The sequence below is a fragment of the Platichthys flesus genome, chromosome 3 (assembly GCF_949316205.1).
Source record: "Platichthys flesus chromosome 3, fPlaFle2.1, whole genome shotgun sequence".
Taxonomy (NCBI): Eukaryota; Metazoa; Chordata; class Actinopteri; order Pleuronectiformes; family Pleuronectidae; genus Platichthys; species Platichthys flesus.
Window position 1 is genome coordinate 15,619,493 of NC_084947.1, and position 26,734 is coordinate 15,646,226.

The following is a 26,734-nucleotide window of genomic DNA, read 5'->3' on the forward strand; positions in this document are numbered from 1 at the left end:
GCCGCTCGTCTGCCCCGCACCTCATCCACACGAGCCTGCAAAATGGCTGGGAACGGCATACATACAGGGGAGGACACATGTCCATAAACTAAAGGGATTCCCGGGAGATGTGCGCGTTATATCTGAGCAAACAGCCCGAGTTTCGTGTTGTATTGGCTGCACGCAGTCAATGAAGAGAGCAACATCTTATAATTACAACGCGCTGCTGTGAGATCTGTCCGCGGACCTTATAGACAACCTCCATGGATCAAATCCAGCCCTGCAGGGTATGAACTATCCCTGGATGCGAATGTAACATAAGGGGATGCATCCCAGGGGCGCCTCCCTGTGCGCGTGTGTGCGCGCACACGCAAGTTTCGAATGATTGTCGCAACTGTATAGGCAGCAGGGTTTTTTGTATACATACGTGTGAGGTCCCTCTGCATGTATGTGTGCGGGCGCGTTCTTTGCATGCCCGTGCGTAAAAGCGTGTATCCACCAAGCGTACGTACGCGTGTGTGCGCGCGCTACTGGCCGAGTGAGAGAGAGAGAGAGAGAGAGAGGTGGTTGTGAGAAAGCCCGGATCGCTGTGTAAGCGGATCCCTTTGTGTTGATTTAGGAAGACGTCTGCTGTATATAACGTTCAAGGCTGATAATACCATTGCCTGGCCAGATAAATAAAGCATTGGCCAAAACCATCGGGTCAGCTATCGATCCGATTCTTCTCCCCGAGAGAGAGAGAGAGCGAAAGAGAGCGAAAGAGAGGGAGACAGAGGGGCGGGGATGGAGGGTGAGAGGGGAATAAGAGGAGAGGGGGGATTGAGAGAGAAAGAGAGAGAGAAAGGGAGAGAGACCTCACTCATTAGCATTCCACAGCCATGGACTAAACGCTGACAACTAACAGAGATATCCAGCTCTACACCACTGCATGCATTTTCCCCCCTTTGTCTTCTTCCCCCTGGCCCTTCATTTCCAGCGGACAGATCTCTCGTCACAGCCAACACATTTTTATTTATGCCTTCTCCACTCATGCTTTTTTCCTGTGCACGAATGGGCCCCGTGCACAAGAGAGAAACCCTTCCAGTAAAACACAGAGAGAGAGAGAGAGAGGAGGGGGTGATGTTGTAAAAGCTGTGCAGAAGTGACAGCGCTAAGCACACAGGCTTTACTTGGGAGGGATACAATTGTGTGTGACTTGACAAAATAGAGTAGAGACGCTTAAAATCGCAACCTTAACTGCTTTTAATTAAATATTTGAGGATGAAAAAATAATAGAGCCTTTCATTTCAGTGTGAAAAGGTTGATTATTCAAATTCAACAGTATTATTATATGTTTTACACGCAGGTTTGATTTTTTTGGGCGTTTGCCGAATATTCTCTATCTTTAAAAGTTGTTTTGGCGTAATCCTTTATTAATCCTTTATTATTCGTATTCACCATGCTGCAGGACAAATGGGCATTTCACAAGAAGAGCAAAAGCCGTAAATTAAAAATCTTTCATGTTTGAAAAGTTTAAATTGTGTTTTTCTATTAGTGGCCTAAACAAATTATTCACAACTACTTTTGTCAGGATGAAACCAATTTTGGGGGGATAAATTCACACGCGTAAAACGAGTAAAAGTGATAGAGACACCACTGACATTTCTTGGACAACCTCCTTTATTTTTCAGATGACTATATCCTAATACGCGCTCCAGTCTTCACCCAACAATGACAGCTGTTCATCTGATAGTAACTTCTTTCCAAGTTTTTTCTCCCCTCCCACCCCGGGGCCCCAGTCTCTGTCTTGCTTTGTTGTTTTTAAAATATGCATGTCTCTCCGGAATGCCAGTCACGGGTCCAAACTTTGTGTGTCCCAACCTCCCACATGATGAAATGATCCTTTTTAAAGCGGGCTCAATATGTCTCAATCTGCACTCCTCTTCCCTCTGCAAAGCTTCTGAGTGCGGGACGCGGCCTAGAAATATATTAATTAAAGCGCGCGACCACGCGAGTGTAGTTTTAGCGCTGGGGAGGAGGAGGCGACGCTTTGGATCAAGTCGAACTCTGTCAGCGACGGACGGAAGAAGATTCACGGCAGGAAAAGAAAAAAAGTAAGGCTTTTTTTGACGCTCCCTCTCTCTCTCTCTCTCTCTCTCTCTCTCTCTCTTTCTCACACTCTGTCTCTCCTTCTCCCATGTGTGTGTTTGTGTGTCTTTGTGTGTCTTTTGCACAGTGTTCTTGTGTGCTCCTCGGACTGAAACGGATAAAGCCAGGGGGAGTGAGAGAGAAAGAGAGGGAGAAGTGTAAGAGAAAGGGGAGGAGGGATATATATACCTAAAAATTGAAAGAGGATAGACGTGTGTCCGTGTGTGTGTGTGAGTGGGAGAGTGTGCGCGCGCTTGTCATCAACAAAAAATTAATCAGCACGTGGCATTAAACACCAAAGAGTTCTCTCTCACTTCTTAGACCATATACGAAGAGTAAGTGGTTCTAGATGTGTACATGCGTGTGTGTGTGTGTGTGTGTGTGTGTGTGTGTGTGTGTTGGTGAAAAATGCACGTATAAATCCTGCGTGGAATAAACGACACTAAACCTTCCAGGAGAAAAAAAACGAGAGACTTGGATGGTCGGAGAGGAAACGCTTGGTTTAGAGGGGAAAGCGTGAATCGGATGTAACAGATTGTTTGCAGCTCAAGAGGAACTCTTAATTTATCCAGTCAAGTTTGGCAGGATGTGTGTGTGCGTGTGTGTGTGTGTTTGTGTGTTTGTCAGCGTGCGAAGTGATGCCATGATAAAAGACAAAGCGACTTGATATTAACAACAAATGTCAGGGTGAATAATCATTAGCTGTTGATGAAAGTTGGGAGGAGGATGAGGAGGAGGAGGAGGAGGAGGAGGAAGAGGAGGAGGTGGTGGAGAAGGGAGAAGCTTGAGCTGAAGCTACTTAACCTGTTGCTTCTGGTCCAAACGCAGAACAGCCACCTCAGCACTAACATCCCTTTAGCACTGCAGCGGTTCATCCCATAATAATAGTGCAAGCAGCCACAGGGATGTCTGCACAAACCAATTGAATGTTACTCTTTCTGATCACTGTGTTCATTTATTAAATTTAGATACGTGTTCTTTAATAGACGTCCCAACAGTGTTGATTATGGCAACATATGGGAGGCCATGCAGTAAGGCCTGGGCTTACATACCTTATCACGCCTGGGCTTTTCAGCAATATTTACGGCTTCTCTTTCTAATACTCTCCAGATGGTGTGTGTGTGTGTGTGTGTGTGTGTGTGTCACCACAGTCAGCGAGCTCCTCAATTTCTACTCAGCAGCGTTTTGTTGCAATTACATCAAATGCTGAGGCAGAATTTATTGGTGACCCATTTTCTCTGCATTATATATATGCAAGAGGAAAATATACCAACAAAATTCCGGCCACTTCCCTTTATTTGCATGTTAAGTTTTCTTTCTTTTTTTTAACCACTCTGAAATTTACTTTTAAGAGAGAGATAAATAAGAAGCAACTTCAAATTCTCATCAAAAGTATAGAGCTCAAATAGGGCCCACTTCACGGTTTGATGGATTAATAGACAAAACACACAGGCCGCATTCATGCCTGACCAATCTTTGTTGTAGCCGGGCTGTGCAGGGTTTTTTTCAGCCAGTCACTCAGGCAGAATAATGCTTGTAAAGATATAATCCACTGAGCCTATAACCTCTGTAGTCCTCAGCTATATTATCCACTGACAATACATTGGTAAGCTTTACAACAGGTATCCAGCCTCGCCACTAAAACACATGCAAAGGGGCCATTTTCTAATAAACTGGTCAATAGACTAATGCAGTTATATTACTATAGTCCATGGGTTCAGTATATTCATATAAAAAACTATCCTGGGTGCATTTTTGCAGATAGTCGTAAAATGATTCTATGAATATGACAAATCTATCTATCTATCTATCTATCTATCTATCTATCTATCTATCTATCTATCTATCTATCTATCTATCTATCTATCTATCTATCTATCTATCTATCTATCTATCTATCTATCTATCTATCTATCTATCTATCTATCTATCTATCTATCTATCTATCTATCTATCTATCTATCTATCTATCTATCTATCTATCTATCTTTCTATCTATCTATTATTTCTGTTTGTTTAGCTGTAGGTGTATTGTGATTTACTGGAACGATGCATTGAAGGGTATTTTTCATCTGTGCCACTGAGAACTGAGCAAATGACAGTGGTAAGGTTTCCCATTGACTCCCTTTAGTCTGTCCATGCTTGGTTATCTCTCTCTCTCTCCCTCTCTCTCTCTCTCTATCTCTCTCGCTCTCCCTCTCTCTCTCTCTCTCTCGCTCTCTCTCTCTCTCTCTCTCTCTCTCTCTCTCTCTCTCTCTCCCTCACCTCAGAGGACATGCGGCATGTTGATAAATACGTGTCTCTTTTTTCCATCTTACTCAGCACCATCCATCAAATATGTATGCCCATGCTAAACTGCTGTGCGTAAAGGAAGGGAAGGAGGGAGGAGATGGAGGTAAAGTCGTGCAGACACACAACTCCAAATCACCAACAGGGAACACGGGATGTGTTTCTTTCTTTTTTTCCCTTAGATAAAGATTTGATCACTCGCTCTTGCGTTCTGTTAACGTGCTGAATTGTGTTAAATCGCGCTACGCCATGTTTCTTGGTTGAAGATGTAGAAGTGGCTCTTCCCTGCGCTCTGTGGGTTAGAACCCTAACCCTAACCCCTTTACGCACCATAACCACTGTGTTCTTGGATCGTGGTCATGCTGTTGGATAGATGCGTTCCTCTGGCTCGACCAGGGCTTGGACCACTCTACAGAAAGACCAGTCGCCCCCTGGTTGCAAACGCTTTGTGGCCCCACATACCGCCGCTGTGATTATAGAAGTGCCTCTTCTCCCTTGTTAAAGGAGCAAAGCTCTAATCTAGCCTCTGTGTCGCCCCTAAAGCCGGCGTGCTATATGTGCGTGTGCGTGCGTGCGCAAGAAGTGCAGTGGGGGTCGGTCGGCGCGGGAGAGGAGAGGAGAAGAGGGGAAGGCTGGGAGAGAGGGAGATAGGGAGAGAGGGAGAGAGGGAGAGCAAATAGGAGGGGGGTTAGAGCAGAGTGGCCCTCTCCTTCGTTTGAGTGACACGACCCCTCTCATCTCTTCAAAAGGCCATGCAGAAATAAACGCATCTCATTTGAATGGCGATTCTTTCTATTTCTTGGTGGTATTTCACAGCCACGATTTCTGGAATAGGAATGTGTAGTTTTTTTTTTCTGCAACAATGATTTCAGGGATGGTTCTGGGGACGGGGTCTTCAATATTCCCATCTCTCCACATGCAGCATTCTGCAGCCGGTGTGGTATTTTGTCCATGACTACACCACCACCACCCATAACACCCCCTCCACCCCTGCAGCCCCACGTCCAAATTCATTTGCATCCGCTGATGATATCAGTGAAGAATCGCTGGCACCATATGAGGAGGGGTGTGTGTGTGTGGGGGGGGGGGGGGGGGGGGGGAGAAGGCTTATTTGGATAAAAACTGGACCGCAGAGTGGACACGGCCCTAAAGGTCAGTCGTCCATTCATGTCAAGGTGGCAGGGGGTGTGTGTGTGTGTGTGTTGGGGAGGGGGGTCGGCATGGGATTGCCAAAGAGGCTTATTTGAAAGCGGGTGTATAGTTGAGGGTGGTGGGGGGGGGGGGGGGGGGGGCTGAAATAAACACAAAGCTCGTCATACTTCAAATAATGTGCCCCGTCACATCTTCACTCTCCGTTCCACGGGTGTCTGAGGAGGAAAGGTGGGTTCCCAGTGTAATGCATGGCCTGAGGAACATGCTGCACAAAAAACAAGTGTGGATCACAGAGGTTTAGGTGCACAAAAGAATTACGCTTTTGCAAAGTTCTCCCTTTCCTCTGATTTGTGCAAATTCAATGGCGGATGGACTCAACTGAGGAGGCCGGTGCAGTGGTCAGAGAGTTCCTGGAGCGCCTCTGACGTGCAGCATGTTCACGTCGTCCCGCGGTGAAGTTTACAGCAGCACAGCGGTGGGGTACAAACAGAGAACCGTTCTAAAAGGGTTCCTCTTAGAACCAGAGGTTTGCCATGGCGGAAGCAAAGCTATGATTTTCAAGGGTATAAGCTGCAATTTGTGTAAATAGTGCAGAATGAACCGGATTTACTGCTACTGGACCAAAAAAAGAGAGAGGAGAAATTAGGAAGAGTACAAACGAAATGTATGTTGTGCTCCAGATTGTGAGCCAGTGTGTTCAGACTAATAAAGGAAACGTTTGTTCTATATTTTATGTTTTATGTTGTGTCATTCTAGAAGATTGTGTTACATGTGGTAAATACATATTTTTATAAATCCATCCATTTATTAACCAACACACGCACACACACGTATGCACACTTACAATCACACACACACACACACACACACACCCACACACACACACACCCACACACAAACACACACATGTCATCATAAAATTAGAGCGGAGGGAGTCACAATTCCATTCTAATTATTTCTATAAAACTGCATTAGTGGTCCAGTTATGCGTTTGCCCGTCCAGGGTGAACTTTATTCTCACAGGAGCAGTGTGTGTGTGCGTGTGGTTGTGTGCGTGTAAGAGTTGTGTGTGTGTGGGGGGGGGGGGGGGGGGCGGTTATTGAAAGCCTCGAGCGAACTAAAAATTGTCCCAAATTGCTGGTTGTCGAGCAGCAAGTGACAAGATAACGAATATGAGAATTTTTGCCCCTGACACCTCGGTTCATATATCACTGCAGAAGCCGACTAATCACTCACACGCTGTCTTTAGTATTATTCCACCTCAATGTCATGTTTAAGTGACGTGTCCGAACTGGAAATTCAGATTTATTTTCACTTCATAGAAAAAAAAACAACAACAAAGGATTTTTTCTTTATTTGATCATTTGACCTGGGCGGAGACACTGATTTAATAATAAAAAAAAGTTAGCCCTTATTCGTGTATGAGATAAATACATGATAATAAGTTCAGTTATAATGTGCACTACATCATTTATAAGCCGAATTAAATGAATCACGCGGCAGCTCGGACATTTCCCATGTAGCATTGATTGCTGCAGTAATGGTGTTTGTGCCAGCAGGCTCTTATACCTCTGTTATCATTATTATTACTGCTGATATTGTATGTGGCCATGTAACGACTCTTGCTGTTATTGCACTGCCATCACCAGTAATGATGTTCAAGGGAGGACAACTTACTTGTGTCTGTGTGGTGAGACAGTGGTCTGCGGTGTGAGGGGATGGGGGCGGGGGGAGGGGGGGGGGGGGGTCACAGCCCGTGGAAACATGATACTGACCATTTCACACACACACACACACACACACACACACACACACACACACACGCCATCCCTGCTTTTTTCCCCATCCTGTGTTTTTTTTATTCTATCTGGTCAAACCACTGCTCTTAACACCTCTCAGCAGACATACTGTATAATACTATAAAATTGATTTGCAACTATGTACTCGACAGAAGATGTATTGTTGGCTTTTGCCAAACACACACACACACGCACGCACACGCGCACACGCATCCCCAGTAAAACGCTGTGATGGAGCTTGAGAGCGATAGTATCGATTGATTTTTTGTCAAGTGGGGGGAGTCACACGCCGCCCTCACCCGCCCTCACCCACTGTGACATTAAAACTTCTCCCAATCTTCAGCGGGGCGACTGATCCGCTGCTCTGACCCCTCAGATGCTCATTAAAATATGAACCTGGTGGGAAATAATACAATCATTTCTTCCTCTTTTTTAAAGGCAGTCGAGTTTACATTGTAAACATGGCACGCTTGCATAGCACGGCACGGCACGGCAGGGCTGGGATCAGGGCTATATGTCGCGCATGATACACAAAGTTGTTAGTGTTTGAGAGGCGCTAAACCGCTGCGCTTTGTTGTGGCGTCCCTCTGCGCCCCTGTGCGCGCCGTGTGCGTAAAGACTGACTCTCTCTCTCTCTCTCTCTCTCTCTCTCTCTCTCTCTCTGTGTCCCTCTCTCTCTCTCTGTGTCCCTCAGACCCTCTCTGTCCCTCTCTCTCCCTCAGACCCTCCATGCTGTTATTGTTTCTACCTTTGTTTGCTAGATGGCGCTCTGCGTTGTGGGACCCTCTGACACAAGCACCGCCTCATACCCTCTCCCTCTGCTCGCTCTCTCCTCCCAGTGCTCTCCGCTCACCGCACCGAGCTGCGTTTCGAGCCAGTTTCTTTAAAAACCAGGACATTTTCAGCCGCCGCAAACGACTGTAATGAATATAACGTATAAATCCCCACCGCTGTGAATAGCGGAGGAAGTTTTATAATTGCCCCATCCTCTATACGTCGACTGTGATTTTTTTTTTTTTGTGTTGGTTTTGCTAAGCTGTGCCGATTAAAACCACGCGAGCAGTAATGCATTTAATTTTAATGCAAACCCATAATAACGCAGACTATCGCGCAATATTTGAGCTTTGGATAATTAATTGTTTGTTTTAGCAATGTAACGCTGCAGAACATGTGCAGTGAATCACATTTAAATGTTGAAAGGGAGGACTTGAATGATCCATTTTCAAATAACCGTCTCAGTAATTAAAACACAAATGCACACACTTAATCTGATGCAACAAAGACATAATATCGATTATCCAACATCCACACAACAATACAATATTTAACAAATAAAAATCTTTATTATGAGCTGTAAACTGTCGTGACACGTGATGTGTGTGTTCTTGCTGTAATAATGCGAAACAGAGGCTACAACTTACATTAAAAAAAATATCACAATTAATGACAATTAATCTGCCTATATAATTTTGCAGCTTTATAATATTATTGCAGCAATGTGTGACTTAATAATCTGTTATAGATGAGGGTACGAGCGAAACGCGTGGTATGGTTTGCTGAGTGGTCCACTCTGCTCCAAAATATACTGCTGCAGTTACACTTTCACTAAATAGCAGCTTGTCGGTGGTTGACGTTGATGAATGTGCTGGAGACTTGGAGAGGCTTTTACAGCTGTCTTAAAAAGCGCCGTGGCCCCAGACCAGCCGCAAACACATCAGGTGCAGGCAGGGGCCTTAGCACACGCACACGCAAACGCACACACACACACACACACACACACACACACACACGTTTTTATTTCAAAACCGAGTTGTTAACTTGAGACATAATCATGTAAAATGAATTTCTAATCTGAGGTGATTTATTTAAAGACTTGTGCGTGTGTGTATGTGTGGTTAAAGTAAATTAACGTCTTAATGAGGATTCAGTTATTTTATGTTTTTTTGTCGATAGCTGCGTTGATTTATGATGATGATGAGGATATTTGAAGCATCTTTATTTTGCCACACACGTCACAGCTCGGATCCAGGTGACACATTTTCCCTTATGTGGTTTAAGATGAGCACAGTGCGTGTGCATGTGCATGTGTGTGGATTTAGAATTGTTTCTCATCAATTCTTTTAGTCCTTAAATGAAAACATTTACAACACAGATAAAACTCCAGCAGGTTGCTGTGTACAGAGTGGATCGATTATCAGGGAAATATTTTTAAAGGGAGTAAAACTTGTTTAAACAGTGTATTTATAGTAGACCCGAGTAAATGATATACCTCACACTTCAGAGGGTCACTTCAAGTTCACAGGGCAATCTTACAGCAGACAATGGTTCATTGTTGATTGAGCTGTATTACACGCACACACACACACACACACACACACGCACGCACTTCCTCCCCCGTCGGGTCCTGGGTGGTGTGGCACAGCAGGTTTGCTTGTACTGTATACGGGGTCTCTCCTCTCCACCTGCAGCCCCCCCAGAAGAAGAAGAAAAAGAAACCCAGTCAGGTCTTTACCTCAAAGCCCACGTCTCCTCTCCTCCTCTGCTATGTACAGGAGTTTGGTCCAACTCGTTATTAGGGAAGCAGCATTTCAATTAGTTTCTTGTGGGCCCATCATACATTTTTGAGTGCTGGAGTAAGAGTTCTCTCGGTATTTGTTTTTCCTCGACTTTAACAAGCCATCATCTCACGCTTGCATATAGAGCTCAGAGATCCCGCTGGCAAAGGGAGGGTTGCGGGTTCAATTAAGTTGGAATAATGCATGGGGACAAAGCGTAAGATGACCTCGATTGAAAATGATCAGAAAACGCATTCACCAAAAAACACACACACGCACACACAAACAAAAACACGCGCACACGCTGCAGCCTCTTTGTTTTTGCCTTAATGCTGCAGCCTCTTTGTATCTGCACTGAGGCATATCTGCCTCCCTGAAATCGCAAGCTACTTTGATTCTGGAAATAATTCCATCGCCTGAATATAAAGCTAAGAATTTAATACCACCCAACCTATGTCGAGACTAATTCACTCTTTTTTGTGACACTCCTTTCTTTCCCTCCTTAATCGAATTTGCCACATTTAAGCTGGCGTGTGGATTTTGAGGCGTAAGCAGCCATTTGGGCTCAATCCATGGAATGACAGAGAATACGGCGGTTTGTCATAGTTCCCTTAAGTAGAAAACAAGATATTTCGGCGGCACAGTGGGATTTTAACGAATTAGAATATCTCACTGCTTGCTCGTGATAAAACAGGTATATGGGATTGAGGCGCTCGCTTGTTAAGTAACTTGCTGTCAGGATAGTTAGCAGTGCTGTGATATGGACGGTGGCTGCAGAGCCTCATCTCTCGGGGTTTTAATTAACAAGCTGTCTCAAAGCTGTAGAGCTCCATCAAACAGACTCTCTCTCTCTCTCGCTCTCTCTCTCTCTCTCTCTCTCTCTCTCTCTCTCCATCTCTCTTTCCCCACCACTAAATCCTCCTCCCATCACTGCCTCGGGCTCTCTTTCAAACTTTAGACATGCTGCTCCTCAAATCAACTTGTTACCACAGTATCCGCACCAGCTGATAGGGTGTAACTATTCTGAGGAGATTTGCAACAAACCAAAAAAATAGAAAAACTAAATAAATTGCCTGTTTGCTAACCATCCATTTGCACGCACGTGTATTCTCCAGACGTGCACACAGCGTGTTCTGCTGGGTCTCTGACTGGCGTGTGATGGAGCGATGAACTGTCTGCTCTGTGAAAGTGGATGAAATCCTCCAGGCTGCTTCGCAAATGTGACGTTATGCAACTTTAACCTGCAAAAACATGCTCTGAGGGATGTGGTACACACTTTTACAAACTCCACTTTTGAATTTGTCCATTAGAAAAATATGTTATTGGAGAGCAACTCGGCGAACTGTGCTTTTCACTCAGTTAACATTTTAATATTTCACATACAAAAACATGTGAAATGTGATGCAATGCTCCACAGAGCCACGAGTATAATGCATGGAAGGCTTCACAGCTGCAGCAGTGAAATGCTAGTTAAACCGTAATGCATCAGTAATAGTGATGCAGTGATATTTATATATAATAGCAACGCTCGCAGAATCATTAGTTTTACTTTGAGGACATTTTCAAACGGTACTCATCTGCTTTAAATGACATTTTCAGAGCAGGACTTTATTTATAGAAAGGATTTTTTATACAGTGTACTGCAGCTACTCCTCAGTAAAAGGATTTGAACACTTCCTCTACAACTGGAGAATATTGTTTTAAGGGTATATGTGATCCTCAACTTTTATATCATTGGATCAAATGTGGTCAGTTTGAAAACCAGTGTACAGAGCGGAGTTTAAGTTGAGTACTGGACTGTGGGAAGTCGTGCAGGGTGCGGACAAGCTCTTAAACGATAAAAATAATAATAAGACATAAAATAATGAATTCTTTGCGTCAGTGTTGTTTACATAGACGGTCAGCGCAGAGGCCAATGTAAACCGTGCAGCCTCTTGCGGGTTTACCACAGTTTTACAGAGAGGAAGGGAGTGATGGCTTCACAGGAGATTTGTCTTTTGGTGGAAGGAGCAAATCTCTCTCTCTCTTTCACTCTCTCTCTCTCTCTCTCTCTCCACATCTCCCTCCCTCCCTCCCTCCATCTCTCTCTCTCTCTCCGCGCCTATATAGTAACTTGGTGCCGGGCTCTCCCACCACCTTGGCCCAGACGAGGGGGGGTAATTTGATAGCGAGGCAAGGTCAAGACAGTGCGCTGTCCATGGTGCTGCGGCGAGGGCGAGGCTGGATGTTATCATCAAATTAGACAGGACAAGTTTCAAATCGATGCCACCCCCGGACGTCTGGAGACCGCCAGCAGTCGGAGTTAAAGTCCTAACAAGTCCCCCCTGACAGGTTAACATCTTAACACAAACACACACCTCTGATGCTGCAGCCTACAGGTCAGCGGCGCTGTGTTGGCGAGATAAGCACCGATCCCACTGAAGGCTCTGAGTGAAATACTGACCTGAGTCCACTGTTATTTCGGGGAGCTGTATATATGAGACCCGGTCAGTTCTGGTTAGATTTCCTGTTTTTTTTTCCACCACACTTGAAGTCCTTGGACTCGCTGATTTATTTGACAGCCTCCATTTATCTGTGTGCGAGTGAGAATATCAAAGCCCTGCGTCCAAACAGACACAGCTCACACGTCTTCGTTTATTTAAAAAATCCACGGACATACGGAGGTTCGAAAGTTTAGGGGCTAAAGCCCAACTTTGATAATTTATTGGAACGTTATAATAAACCTATAAATATAAATATTTGAATATATAGCTGTGGATGTAAATGATGCTGTACGTAAATGATGTGCTTCTGATCTCGACAAGATCAAAGGAGACAGTGTTTAATGTATTTTTTCCATCCATAAAAAAATACGTTTAGATTGTAATTTTAGATTCAATAAAATGGCACAATATTATGGAATGGAATTATCTTTTTTTATGCACTTCAGTCTCCTGAAATGCATTTAGATTTTACTGACTGTAGAATATAGAAAGTATTTTACTTTTAATTTGAGGTTTTTTGTAATCAACCTGAAATAGTTCTTGAAGAAAATAAAGAATTCTCAGTTTGAGTTGCATTTTTATACATTTGCTGTAAATTTCACTACATCAGAAAAGATTTTGTCAATTTTGTCGATATAATACAACTCTGTATCAGTTTTTATTCTCATTTATGCCTAAACTTTGAAATGAGTCATTGCAACATTCAATATTAATAATTAAATAACGTGAACAACCTGTCAAAATATACATTTCCAGATGTAGTCTGAATATTTTAACTAAAAAGTTCCGGTTTATCTGTATGTATGTGTTTTATCCAAAGAATAAATGCCATTCGTAACAGTCCATTTGTGGGAGATCAGGAGTGAGTGAGTGGAGAGGGGGATCTCAGAGAGGAGCGAGGAGGGCACTCATTAGAGATGCTGCCAATCTGTCACCACCTGACAGCTTTTGCTGCGGGGATAAACAGCAATAAAGTAGAGTTGGCCGCTGTGTTGTTAACTTCACACACACTCACACACACACACACACACACACACACGCCACCGGAGGAGCAGGTAAATTCACTCAACTCCTCACAGCTCCCCCCTCGCCTATCATCGGCCCTGTCTCCCTGCCTGCATGTCAAACTCCCCCCTTCCTCCCTCCCTCTCTCTCTCCCCCTCATTTCATCCTCCCTGCTGACTCAGGTAGCCACGCACAATGAGGAGGACCTCGGCGACTAGAAAGAAAAGCCATTCAACCGGATGGAGAGATTGTGGCGTGGCAGCGCAGAGAAACGTTATATTTGAATGGTTGATAAAGAAACGTAACGGATGGGGAACAAAGTCCGTAAAGCCGTCGGGGTGGGGGCAGGGGGGTGGGAGGGGGGAGTAGCGTGCATCACAGGAGCGAGGCTGCAAGGTGACTGCAGGCCCCCCTCTAATAACACTATATTAACTCGCTTAACCACGGAGATTCAAAATGAGCCCGGGTTCACTTGAGGGGCCCTGCAAACCATGAAATGCACATCAAAACATACACCTGCCAATCCCACCACCTATATCCCTCCAAGCGCCCCCCCTCTTTCTCTCCCACTATCTCCCCTCTCCCTCCACGCGAGCTGTCTGTCATGGTGTGGCCCAGCTAATTTGAGTTCATTGGATGGCAATAACTTCATTTAGACCTTCATCTTCTTTTTGGGCTGGATGTAATGAGGATGGAGGCCGGGGTGCTGCCAGTTGAAGGCCGCTCCCTCAGTAATAATAACTTGGATCTTATTCTCACCCCACGCACCGCCGTGTTTATCCTCGGAGGGCTGCGTCCACATGATGAAACTCATCTATAATGTGTGATTTAATATCGCGTTGCACTCCGTGGTTTCTCTTTTTTTCTCCCTGAGACATTTTAAACCCAAAAGAGAGAAGTGTGTGGTGCAGGAGATCCATAAATAACACGATCACTGCTGAACTTTATTTTGACGTGTTTTTATTTCCGTGAGTGTAAAAAAGATATAACTAAGAAATTTCGGGCAACTTTGAACAGATAGTGTATCAACAACATGTCCCTGCTATCACTAGAGTTATCGATTATTATTTCACAATAACTATTTAAATTAATACAATCGATTTAAGAGGTGAAATATAAAAAAGGGAAATATTTAATCATTTGAGACTGTCAGATTTAATAACGTTTTGCGTTTTTAGGATAAATATTTTTAAAAGGGGATAAAGGAATATATCTGTGGCCGAGGGTTTGTTGAAAGACTTTTTTTCAATGGAAGTCAAGGCCTCGTCTCTCAACGCCAACTAATCGATATGTATCCAGCTCCAGTGCGGTATTGATTTCTGGAGGATTGTACTATAAGGATTTGTGGAAATACCTAATTATTTCGTCACTTAAAGGGCAAACAAAAATATTGTTGCGTACATAGACGCTCTCATTCGATTTATAATGTTCGCCTGGAATAAGAAAGTGCACTTGATTTCTGCTCCTCGACGACAGGTCACTTGTGCAGCTGTTGTTAGGACGAAGACAAAGGTTTGTAGGAGCCACATCACAACAGAAATATCACTTCTTTAATCAGATTAACTTTCCATACACTTTTAGAAGACTATGATAAGCTATAAGACAACAATAAAATAACATAAAACTGCACATAAATATTTATTTATCAAGCTATATATTATTTTCGTTTAATTGATAATTATTAAATGCGTACTTCAACAGCTCTTTTTATCGATTTATATTTTTATTTTAATATTACAGTTAATTATATCGAATTATAGTTAATAGTGTTCAGAGTCCTTAATATATCTTAAAATAAAAGTTATCCAATGTAGGTTTCAATTTATATTATTAGAAGTGTTGGATATTATTTCGGTATAATTAGAAAAATGACAGTTATATACCAATAATTAATGTGGCAAAAAAACAACAACAATGAGGTCTTTATGATTTTTATTATTAAATAAAATATTGGTCCTGTGTTAGACCTTTAACAATATGATTTGCATTTGAATCCATTGAATCAAAACTTGCATCCAAGTCGTTATAAAATACAAAATAAACCGTAAATAATAACATAAAATAAACAATAGTAAATTAAGTTGAAAGTAGGAAAGATGAGTGAGAGCTCTGCAGCAAACTTGCTGTCATCCTCAACTTTTCCTGTGTATATTGTTAACACACACACACACACACACACACACACACACACACACACACACACACAGACACACACACATAAATACACAAACGTATAATTAAAATTGGCATTTGTCAAAGTGACATTTGAAATTGTACAAATTACAAAGTGCTGAATAACACACATTAAGGGCCCCGATCACATGCCTGTGCCCGTAGAGCCCCTTCATCTCCTCCGTCATTCATCAGGACTAAATGTCCAATTTTTCTCTACTGAGTCGTCGGTTGCCTGTTAAACTACAGACCAATGATCTGTGTTACACTTTCTTTCCTCCCTCCTTCATCACTTGTCCCCCCCCCCCCCCCCCCCCCCTTTGGAAAATCTTAAAATGCAAAGCCCGTTCTTTAAGAGTGGTGTTGCGTTTCAGAGGGTGTTCTCTTACGGCCGGAGTCTTCGGGCCAGCGCGGTATCAGAGGAGGTGTAATTGAGGGGGCGGTGAGGGGATAGAGTAGCGGTCCGCCGGAGAGCTGCTATTAAAGCCAAATGGACTGAACACCGTGAAACGGCTCTGCCAACAGCTGTCCCACCCTCCGAGGACTACGTGCCAGGATCCCCGCGTGCACGCACCACACACGCATTGGGCCACGGTGCCGGTGTGGTGGCTCCTCACGAGTGTTGGACGGCAAAGTCGAGGAAAGAAGACAGCAAACGAATATTCCGGCGATATTTCTGTACTATGTTCAACTTCAGCCTCCTTCTGTGTCCTGGTGACTGTGGTCTCTAAAGGCATCTTCTCATAATAACCCAGGGAGCAAACACTGTGGCTTGTGGTACACTGGGGTGGATGGTTTCCTTTACATGTATCCGCTTCGTGGTTTTAATAGTAGTTTTAACCCTAACCCAATTAGCCCGATTGGACAGGTGGGAGTAAAGGAAGAGGAATGGTGGATCATCTTATTTCTGCGTGTGCAACTGTGCATGCAAGTTCAGCACGTGAAGTGCATTTTCTCTGTAGATTGTTTGCGTAAAAAAAACTTTTGATGACAAGTCGTTTTCTGCCCTGCTGTATAGCAGAAAATGATATGTGTGATATTTCTGTTGATTCAGAGCCTCACAAGGAAGCGAAAGCAGCCTGTGTAATGCATTTTCAATCTCACGTGTTTATGGCATCAAATTACAATGTAAATTATCTCAAGGCATTTTTTAAGTACTAGACTTTACGATATTATAGAGAACCCAACTCAGTGCGGGCTACCATCTGCCTCGACCGGTTGGATCTAGTGGAGAAGTGCAACACCTGTGCCCGTCCATGCAGATCCGCATCTCCGAGTCCTGGCTCTGCACAATGAAGCCCACACAGTCACACTCTCTCCCCTAAATGTGACGTGGGAGGCCCCCGAAGTGTTGTCTGGGTCCTCATTAGAATAGAGAAAAGAGGGAGAGGAGTTGTTTCCACTGGATTAAATGGTTTCTCGGCAAGTCAATGAATATGTAATGATGTCTAACGAAACCAGTCGAGTTGTGTGCTCTGTGGTGCACATGCAGGCCTCATATTAAAGAGCTCTTCTGCCGAGGGGAGAAAACACAGTAGCCCATATAGAGCGAGAGAGAGGGGGACAGAGGGCCAGAATAGGGGGAAAGGAACGGGAGAAGAAGGGATACAATCTTGAATGCACCTCCAGAGCTTAAGCCAGATACTCTCTCTCTCGCTCTCTTTCTCAGTCAATAGATGAAAAACTGTTTGCTCACGCAGAAAGAGAGAGATAGAGAGAAAGAGAGAGAGAGAGAGAGGGAGAGAGACAGAGGGAGGCTGGTTCGGTCTTTTTGGAGACAAGTGTGAATTTACATTTTTTTACAACTGCTTTTGAAATATTGTTTCTGATAAGCAGTCATGCCAATAAAGTAATTGAATTGAATTGATGAGGTGAGGGGAGAGAGAGAGAGAGAGAGAGAGAGAGAGAGAGAGAGAGAGAGAGAGAGAGAGAGAGAGAGAGAGTTCCTCCACCATGATTGTTGAAGATATTTTTCCTCTCTCTCCCTTTGGTATACCCGATAAAACATTGATTGTTGCAGCCAGCTGACCCGTAAAATTTGGGGGTTAGTTTTCTCTTCTGAGCTGAGCATATAATTATGCAAATAGTGATCTGACAGTGATCCACCAGAGGAGTGCTGAAGGAGTGTGTGTGTGTGTGTGTGTGTGTGTGTGTGTGCATTGAGGGGTGGAGTGGGGGGTGACATTCCAACTTTGCCTGGTTCCTTTTTGCAGAGAGTTCATCTTCTGCACGCATGGCCTCCATATCAGAGAGGGGCAAGCAGGCGTGACAACTCTCTTAAGTTAAATAAAAAATTGAAATATCAGGCTGTGGTGGCAGCTTACGGGGAGGGAGGGTGGGAGGGGGGGGGTCCCCAACTTTTTTCCCTTCTTCCTGTCAAGGACCCCACCCCATCCCACCCACATCCATAAAAAAACCCTGAAATTAACAGCACATGCCCCCTCCTTCCATTTCCATTTGGCAGGATATCATCCTATAAGGCTTTACAGTTTTTTTCCCTCCTCTATGATCCTACGAGGATTTGTCTGTAACTGTCTGTACACTGAGAGTTGACGACAATAGCTGGGAGAGAGAAACCTATAATCAAATCAGTCATACCTATTATACATTCACACGCTGCAGGAGCTAACTTCCAGAGAGTTGACGAGACAAGACTAATCAGACAGGTTCTGCTTTTTTTTGGGATGGGGGGGGGGGGGGGGGAGGGAGGAGAGAGAGAGAAGTTTTTAAGGAAACACAGACGGAGCTTTAAAGCACCCGAGGAGACAGCATGAGTGATCAGTCTGAATTGTAATCACTTAAAGATGAATGGGATAAATGATGAGGAAGAGGAGCGTGGTGTCCAAATTCAGCGGAAACACGTGGGCTTTTTCTCTTCTGCAAATTGAGGCACATCTCCTACCCGAACATACTTTAAACAACTTTTTAACTTCCCATGCAAAGTGTCTCAAGGCATAACAAATTATAATTCGTGGCTCGAAATATTATTTATTTATTTATCAGTCGTCGGCAAGTGATGCTTAGTGACTCGAGGTCGTAATTTAAGGCAGGTTATTGAATTAAACTCCGAACATTCTCCCCAATGTTGGATCGTCTGTCGCAGCATCACGGAGCTGTTACACACAAAGCAGCCTGTGAATACATTTTTAAGACAAGAAGTTGAGTCTGGTCCACTTGTAAGTGTGTGTTGTGTGTGTCTGTGTGTGTGTCTGTGTGTGTGTGTGTGATTGAATGCCTCCCTTTAATCAGCGGCCTGACACGGTGCGAGGGGGACTCGCCTGGTTCCACTTGTTGTTCGGGGGTTAATGGAAAAGGTTTCTAAAGATTTATTGAGGGGGCGTTTAATGACCTGATCGGTTTCACCGTGTGAAAACAAATGATGCTGTAAAACCACGCTGAGTGTGTGTGTGTGAGGAGAGAGAGAGAGAGAGAGAGAGAGAGAGAGAGGGAGGAGGGGGTCACTTTGCTAAAATTAATGACCAAAAAGAGGGGAATTACTGTTTATAGTTTGTGTTCCTTTTGACACACTTCTCACTATCGATATAATCACAGTGGAGACGTGGCTCAGAGCAGCATGACCTGCAGGGTTGACAGCTCACGTCTAACTACCACTTTCATAAAAAAAAAAAACATCACTGCAAATAAAGTTACATGAGTTGTTATGACAGTTTAAGAAAGGTAAGACTGCCAGGCAGGGAAATAATATTAGGTGGTAAAGCTTTCATAAGGTGTCACGTGAGAGGATGACACGCGGGACACTTTTCACTTCTCCACTCTCTCGTGCCGCTGCTCACGCTTTACACTTTCGTCCTCACAAACACTTTCTACTTCTGCAAATTTCTTTTTAAAGTTTTTATAATTTCTAAAATAAAACCATTCAATCCAAATCTGAAGGTTTGCAATTACAGCCTGGGGGAAATAATAAAAACAATCAATAATGAAATAGGAAAATGTGAAGCGTTTTCTTTTTTTTCCATAGCAAAAGTTGTTTTTTTATTTCATTGGACAGGTTTAATGGGATAATTACAAAAGAAGAGAAACCAATCATGTAAGGCAGAGTGATTACTGGGATGCAGAAAAAAAAGTCAAATCATTACTAAAGACAGTCGAAGTGGATCAAAAGAGAAACGTTTCTGAGGATGTATTTTTAAAAAAGGGAGCTGGCAGGACTCTGGCGGTTTCATCAAATTCAAAGGCTTGTGCTGCTGCGATAAAACAAAATAGGTGTGTTTCTTGAACCACAATCACACACAATACACAAACGCACACACACACAAATACAAAACATCCATAAAAAAAAAAGTCTTCAAGAGCAATTGGCAAAATTAGTTTCCTTTTATTTGCAGACTGTGCTTTGCATCCGGGCTGCTCTTACATCTTTAGCTCCATTCATATATGGCTTGTTGGATATTATTATTATTATTACAAAAAAAAAGAAGCCCAGCAGAGCAGAGTCTTGTTTATTCTTAAGGCAACAATATACGAATTATGGAGAGAAAAATGAACTGATTGTAGCTGAAAAGCAGAAAGATGAGCAACGGCATCTCGAAATGAAACTCATCAAATCAAATAACAAAGCAACTTCTTTGCTGAAACCTGGAGACATGGGAATCAAATTAAAAGGAAATTAGGCCCGAAACCATCAGCCACAGTTGTCTCATTACAGCAGGAAGATAATCCACAAAAGCCTTAAAACACAGACACTGGGCAGGGATTCATAGTGTAGAACTTTAACAATACTAACTATTTCAAGTTTTTTTTTTTTTTAAATACACATTTGAGCATGTGTCTAAGGTATCATACGATTTGGAATTGGGTTTGAGTTTTTACTAATGTCAGGAGACATTAGGAATGTATTCCATTAAGCCTTGAGTGGTTTATAAAGCACACCAGCCTTATGGAAATTCTTTTTTATCATGTTTGTGTCACATAGTCAGATTACGTGCAGCTGAGCAGGGAGCGGACTTTTGTCACTTCTAAGTACATATGAAGAGTACTTTGGTGGAGAGGAAATAAAACAGGGGAAAAAATAGATATGTTACATTGCTCCAACATCTAAGGAAATATCATTCAGGCTTAGAATAATATTGAAATCTTGGATTTCCTGACATGTGTAAGGCGATATATTGAGCTTTATGAGTGTTGTGAGCTGACTTCTGGCTCCTGTTAAAATGAGATATCCCTCAAACCCATTTTGATGCTTGACTTTAAGTGATTTTAAATATGCTCAGCGTCCTGATCTTTTTTCCTCACTCAGCACAGGTTGTGTTTGTTTTATTTGTTTCATCACATTCAATCATCCGGAGACATCAATTTCAAGGCTATAAAGGTAGTGGGGAAAAAAAGTGATATATATTTATAATAAACACCGAGAGCTGGACTCTCCACACTTTTACAAATCAAACCCGCAGATATTCTAAAGTAAACACGAGAAATAATGGTTTATTATTAAAGAAAGAAAAAAATCGTATTTGAGGATGAGGCGTTGCAGTCGAATTTTGCTCAAAGTAAAAAATAAAAAATTGTAGTAAAAATAAAAAAAGAGATCCTAGTTAGAAACACTGCAATCCCAGAAATACATGACACAGGTGATGACCTCACACTGAACAGAAGGCGAAGACTCAGGCAAAGGTAACTGGAGTTAGAGAATGAAGAAATTATAAAAGCACCTTTTCTTAAAACAAATTGTCACCTGTTAAATGTTTTTGTGTGTGTGTTTGTGTGTATGTGTGTGTGTGTGTTTTTCACTCTTGCCAAAAACATTTGGGTTGGGTTAAGGCTGAAAAAGAGAACCAAGACAGGGATTTGCCAGGTCAAAATGTTGCTGAATTTTAGCAGAAGAGTCCCGACAGCAGGAGCCGATTCCTGGCTCTAGGAGCGGGGGGGGAAGAGGGAGAGACTGAGCAGTGCAGACTGCAGGGCAGGAGGGGCATTAGCTCAGTTCAGGCTGATGTCAGGACAATTAGAGGTGCACCACAGTGCATTGTGCACAGCGCCTGTCAGCCTTAATCTCTGCTGCCGTGGCCCGTACCCGCAGCCAGGCCACAGCCCACGGGAAGCGCTAACACCCGGGCCCATATTGCTTTGACAGTTGCGCTCATCTAGAAGTAATGCAAAACGGTATTGTGATGTATACACGGTGACCCCGCACTCTTGTCTCTTACGACAACAAGGCGGTGTGTGTGTGCAGAGCCAGGGAGGGCTGGAAGGGAGAAATGACACTCTAAGAGGGAAAGATGGAGGTTACAGGGAGAGAGCGAGCGGGAGAAAAATAAAGAAATAGCAGAGAGGATCTGGAACCTTAGCCTCGCTTTCTACACATCCCCCCCCCCCTCTGATCCGGTGCCGTCCCCCTCCTCCTCTCTCCTCTTGTTCCATAATATTGTTGTTGGTCCTCTACAAATCCTGGTGTTTGTTTTTGAGGGAGCTGCTGCGTGTGGTGACAATGTTGGAGGTCTCCTCCGCCTCCTCGTCCTCCTTCGCCTCCAGGACGTCACCGAAGAACCTGAAGATGGAGGTGAAACTCATCCAGGAGGTCAGCTCGTGTCTCTCTGTGCCTACATGGGAAAGAAACACACAAACACAAGCATGAGCTGTACGGCTGCAGGCAAAGGAAGTGCATGTGGATATTCAAAGATAATTAAAAACGTAACTCCGTAGCACAGAGATTAAAGATAAGATAGTGTAGTCCCTTCAGGTTCACCACTTCCACGACGCATTGAATCTCCCCCTGCAAGCCAAAGACCTTCTGCATGAGAGCCATGACAGCCTATGACCTGTCCGTCCAATGGGACAGCCTTATTGTGTTATCCAAGTGGATACCTGATAATCAACACCACCGCATGTCCCCTCTTTCCATCTCAGGCCTTCCAACAAAACCAGAGTTATGTACAATGGGTGCACTAAGTGAAACCAGTGGAGCGGTAGTCATTCATTCTAAAGGGCTGATTGAGGAAAGGCAAGCCAGGAGCAGGAGAGAGGAAACTAGCGAACATATCAGGTGGTCTGGCAGCGGCTGGGGGGGTAGGCAGCCGTGCCGGGTTTCCCTCTGACCTTCTTCCAGGTTAGCCAGTTCCCAAGTTGGGGGTCACACTGGTGCTTGAAATCTGGTACATGCGCCTCGGGTTCCTCAGGGTTACGGTGTCACGCAGCAGCTTTTTTTCGGGAGATAGCTAAAACTTGGTGGCTATAGAACACCTCGATGAGGACAGATCCCGGCTGCAGCTGCCGCCCGACTCCTTCCTCCTCCCGCTCGCTAACCATTCAGCGCCAACAGATAATGGCTTGTTTCTGCCGCCGCTGGCTAGCTGCTCAGCTGCTTAGCAACACAACTGTAACCGGACTTGAGAAGCCACATCGAGGTGGCCTCTTGTTTCCCCTGAGGGAGAACAGGTTCGCTGCGAGATGATTTTAAGAGCTTCATCCCTTGATAGATGGATCCAAGAAATAATTTACATGTGTTTACATTCCGGGGGATGAGTGAATACAAGCCTGGCAGGAATGAGTTGTCTTTTTTTCATCTTTATTTGCAACACTTTTGGTTTACACTTGTTTGTAAGATAAGAACAGTACGATGGATTCCCTGCAATTTCCCTCGCGGGGATTAAGACAAAGATAATGTGCAGGGCTGCCTGAAAACGTCTGGTCCCAGCCGCACAGGGTTCAGAACCATGAGCCTTCAAATCAGTGGTACATTAGAGATACCTCTTTACCTCTGCTCCTGTATTCAGTGCTGTTCGCATTCCTTCTTTTCTTCCGCTCTTCTCCTCTCTGCACATTGTCACAGCTATAAAAAATTTAGACTAGAAGGCTGCAGGGATACAATTAGGAGGACCCTTGAAGGCACCCTCGCCATAGACCGGCCTCTGATGACCACTGCACTGACCCCCTGTTTATTAGATTGACCCCTGCCTGGGCACATTCATGGAGATGCTGTGCGTACATGTGTGTGTGTTTGTGTGTATGGTCGTGAGACCGAGGGCGAGTGCGGGGAGTCTGGGGCCCGAGAGTGGAATTTGGGTTCAGTTGCTGGAAGTGTGTTTTGCTTGTGTGTTATTTGTGTGCACGAGTATGTAGGGTTCTCGATAACTCGGGAGATAAGGGACTGCGCTGCGTGCTATATGGCAACCAGACTGCCGCCAGTGCCTTGGGTCAAATTTACTGGCCTGGCAATCATGGGAGTCAATAACCCGGCCCTCTCGGTGACCGTGCTACCTATGTAGGGCTCACAAAAACACCCGTCCCTGGAAAACAAAGACACAGCCCTCTCACACCTCTAATCTATCATTTATATCCAATTTGAGGCACTGTGATCTTTTTCCACCTCCTCCTCCTCCTCCTCTATGTTTTCCGCCTCTCAACTGGTTTCTCCCTCACTAGTGTTTTTACTCCTGTTTTGTCCTTTCTTCCCCTTCTCCTCCCGCAGAAGCGATCAATGGCGCGGCGCTCTCCCGTTCACCCTGAACTGGCGGTGAACTCCCGCGGAACGCCGCCAGCCTCTCCACCCTATCCCATCGCCGCTCGGGGTCACCGGGGGGGCGTCTCTGTGCCAATATGCAGATGAAACGGTGCCCCTCCGATGACTCCGGACTCTGGATCCACCCCTCTATATGGTGCAGGCTTTGAGATGAAGTCCAGCCCCCCCCCCCCTCCACCCCGGCAACACTCACACACATAAAGACATAAACCCACTCTCACATTGGCTTAAATAGGCCTTTAACAGCTTACGTCCACTCTTCATTTAATGGCCAAAGTGTGTCCCACCTAATGGATGTTGTCAAAGCTGAGATGTGACCACTGATTTAGAGGAGGGACCCGAATGCCAGGCTTCACTGGCCGCTAAAGACAAACGCACACACACACACACACACACGCACGCACGCACGCAGGATTACCTCAGCTATGCCACAAATCAAAGTAATATCTTAAAAAGATGTGGGGATCGATGAGGTGTCATCTGGCTGTATCCCCTGTGTAAAGTGAACCCATAAACAGCCGGTGACAACTACTTATCCTCAGCTTTAGCCCCTCGCTGAGAAAGTTTTGATCTCATAAGCAGTTTTTGTTTTTGTTTATGGCCGATTGATTTCATGTATTGTTAAACGGCAGAGAGCTCTTTCGTTTTCGCGACTTTAATCACAACTTGTTTCTTGTATTTAATTGGTCAAATGTTGCAAATAAAGAACGTTGTGCATTTCTTGTGTGCTTTCTTGCGTTGACTACGAATCAATTAAGTTGCGTGCGGCAATTTGAACAGGTTTATTGTAATCGCATTAATCTGATGAAGTTTAGCCTAAGTGCAATAATGTCCTCATTTATTGTAAATGCAATAATGATGTTACTGTGAATTCCATAATGCAGAGAATTGTCGAGGGAAATACACGGAACATTTCTCTTTACTTTAACATTATGTTTATAATTATATGGCGGGCTTAACCGATATTACCGCTGCTAGTGTGGAAAGTAGAATAATGACCGATATGACCTTGAGGTAAGGTGACACACACGCGCACACACACAAACCAACACACACAAACACACACACTGAGCTCCATCATGATACTCCACAGTAACACAGGGCAGAGCAGGTATAGAAACAGGGTCTGTGGTGAAAGCCCTCGCTCTTTGCTCGGGTCAAGGCAGAGGTTCAGAGAGGCGTCTCACCCGCGCCCTGTGTTTGACCATTTTACATGTGTCGCCTGAGCCTGGCGAGGCCGCCTCATTATGTGACAGGCAGAGCAGAGTATTTGATCCTGGATATTTAGCCTCCTCCTTTCTGTCACAGCCACTGGAGCCCTCTCAAGGTAATTGACTGACTGTTTGATCTCCCTTCGACTCTGCACTGCTACAAGACACTGACAGACAGACACACACACACACACACACACACACACACACACACAAACACAGACACACTCGTCACATCGTCTACTCGTGGCAGCCACACACTCACACATGTAACACACACGTCCATGCAGAGACGCACACAAATCCACACACAGTGGTTATCATTTGTGTGCAGGACCAGAGGAGGAGAGTTTGGAGCTGTTCAAAATGAAACAAGGAAACTCCTTCATAGCTATGGGCCATGCTTTCTTCCCGGCGCACCAAACGCTGCATGCTGTTACAAATGGTAATCTGCTCTGATTGTCACAAATTTCAAAACAAACGCTAGGTGACTGAAAAGCCAAAGTGACGCCCCGAGTGATACTCAGACAGAAAGCCGGAATCAAAGCATGCCGACTATAATTAGGTTCCATCTGGGCTACATTATTTAAAGCCCCACCAGTTAATTGCTTGTGTACAAATGGCCTATTTTATTTGAATCAAACTCCTTCTTTTTTTTTGTGATTCATAATTACATTGATATGAAGGGGGACATATCTCTTTACTTCATTTACAATATAAATACATATTCAAACTATTAAGAGGACTTTGAGGAAGGGGAAATGTAAAGTGATGATACTTTGCCTGAATTGAATTTCCATAAACAATTATGAGAGTTTAATCAAATATACTGACAACTGGGTTAAACATTTAATAAGCTTCAATTAAAAAAGGAGATGAGCAGTGATACAATCGTGAGGCGAAAATTACAAAAACAGAATATCGAACAGGACTGATAAACACCATATTGTTGCATGCAGAAGCAAACCTTTTTCTCATTTCCTCTTGTTTTCATCAAAACTCTAACACAAAACAGTGCATTTTCTTATCGATTTCCTATCGACGGTAACCTAAGCTTTTGTTTTATCTCGGTGTGAGGCCGAGCAGTGCGTGGTGCGGCGGGCTCTGCCTGCCGGTAACCTTAGCCAGGCTGCTGCTTGTGAAAACTATCTGTTGCATGGATCAGCGGTGGCGAATCGCTATCTGTATCCTGGTTGTCAGATGATCGGATTTCCGCCCCTGACGCTCTCTGATATTAGATGATCTTCTGCGGTGTGTGTGAGAGCATGTGCCCAGTGTGTGTGTGTGTGTGTGTGGACACCGTGTGTATTAGCTCCTATGGTTGTCCATATGAGATACAAAGGAGCGTATAGACAGTTATGCACGTTGTCATGTTGCTTGCTGACATGCGTAAAAGGTCAAGGATGTCATTCTGTCCCATGTGGCCGTCTGCCTGAAGGGGGCAGGACCTCGATGCCACTGGAGACGAGGTCAGAGAGCCCGGGCA

The 26,734-nt window shown here is 44.2% G+C and overlaps 1 protein-coding gene and 1 long non-coding RNA gene across 2 annotated transcripts in view; one reads left to right on the forward strand and one right to left on the reverse strand.

The window, feature by feature from the left end:
* Positions 1 to 1,814: 1,814 nt before the first annotated feature.
* On the forward strand, positions 1,815 to 24,756 carry LOC133947484 (uncharacterized). The gene is made up of 2 exons (XR_009919136.1): positions 1,815 to 2,072; positions 23,987 to 24,756. It is a non-coding gene; the product is annotated as an uncharacterized LOC133947484 (long non-coding RNA).
* Positions 19,878 to 26,734, reverse strand: part of arb2a (ARB2 cotranscriptional regulator A) — a 150,768-nt gene continuing 143,911 nt past the window's right edge. The window contains exon 11 of the mRNA XM_062382187.1: positions 19,878 to 22,118. Coding sequence (XP_062238171.1) covers positions 21,958 to 22,118 — 161 coding nt within the window. The 3' untranslated portion in view covers positions 19,878 to 21,957. The remainder of the gene's footprint in view (positions 22,119 to 26,734) is intronic.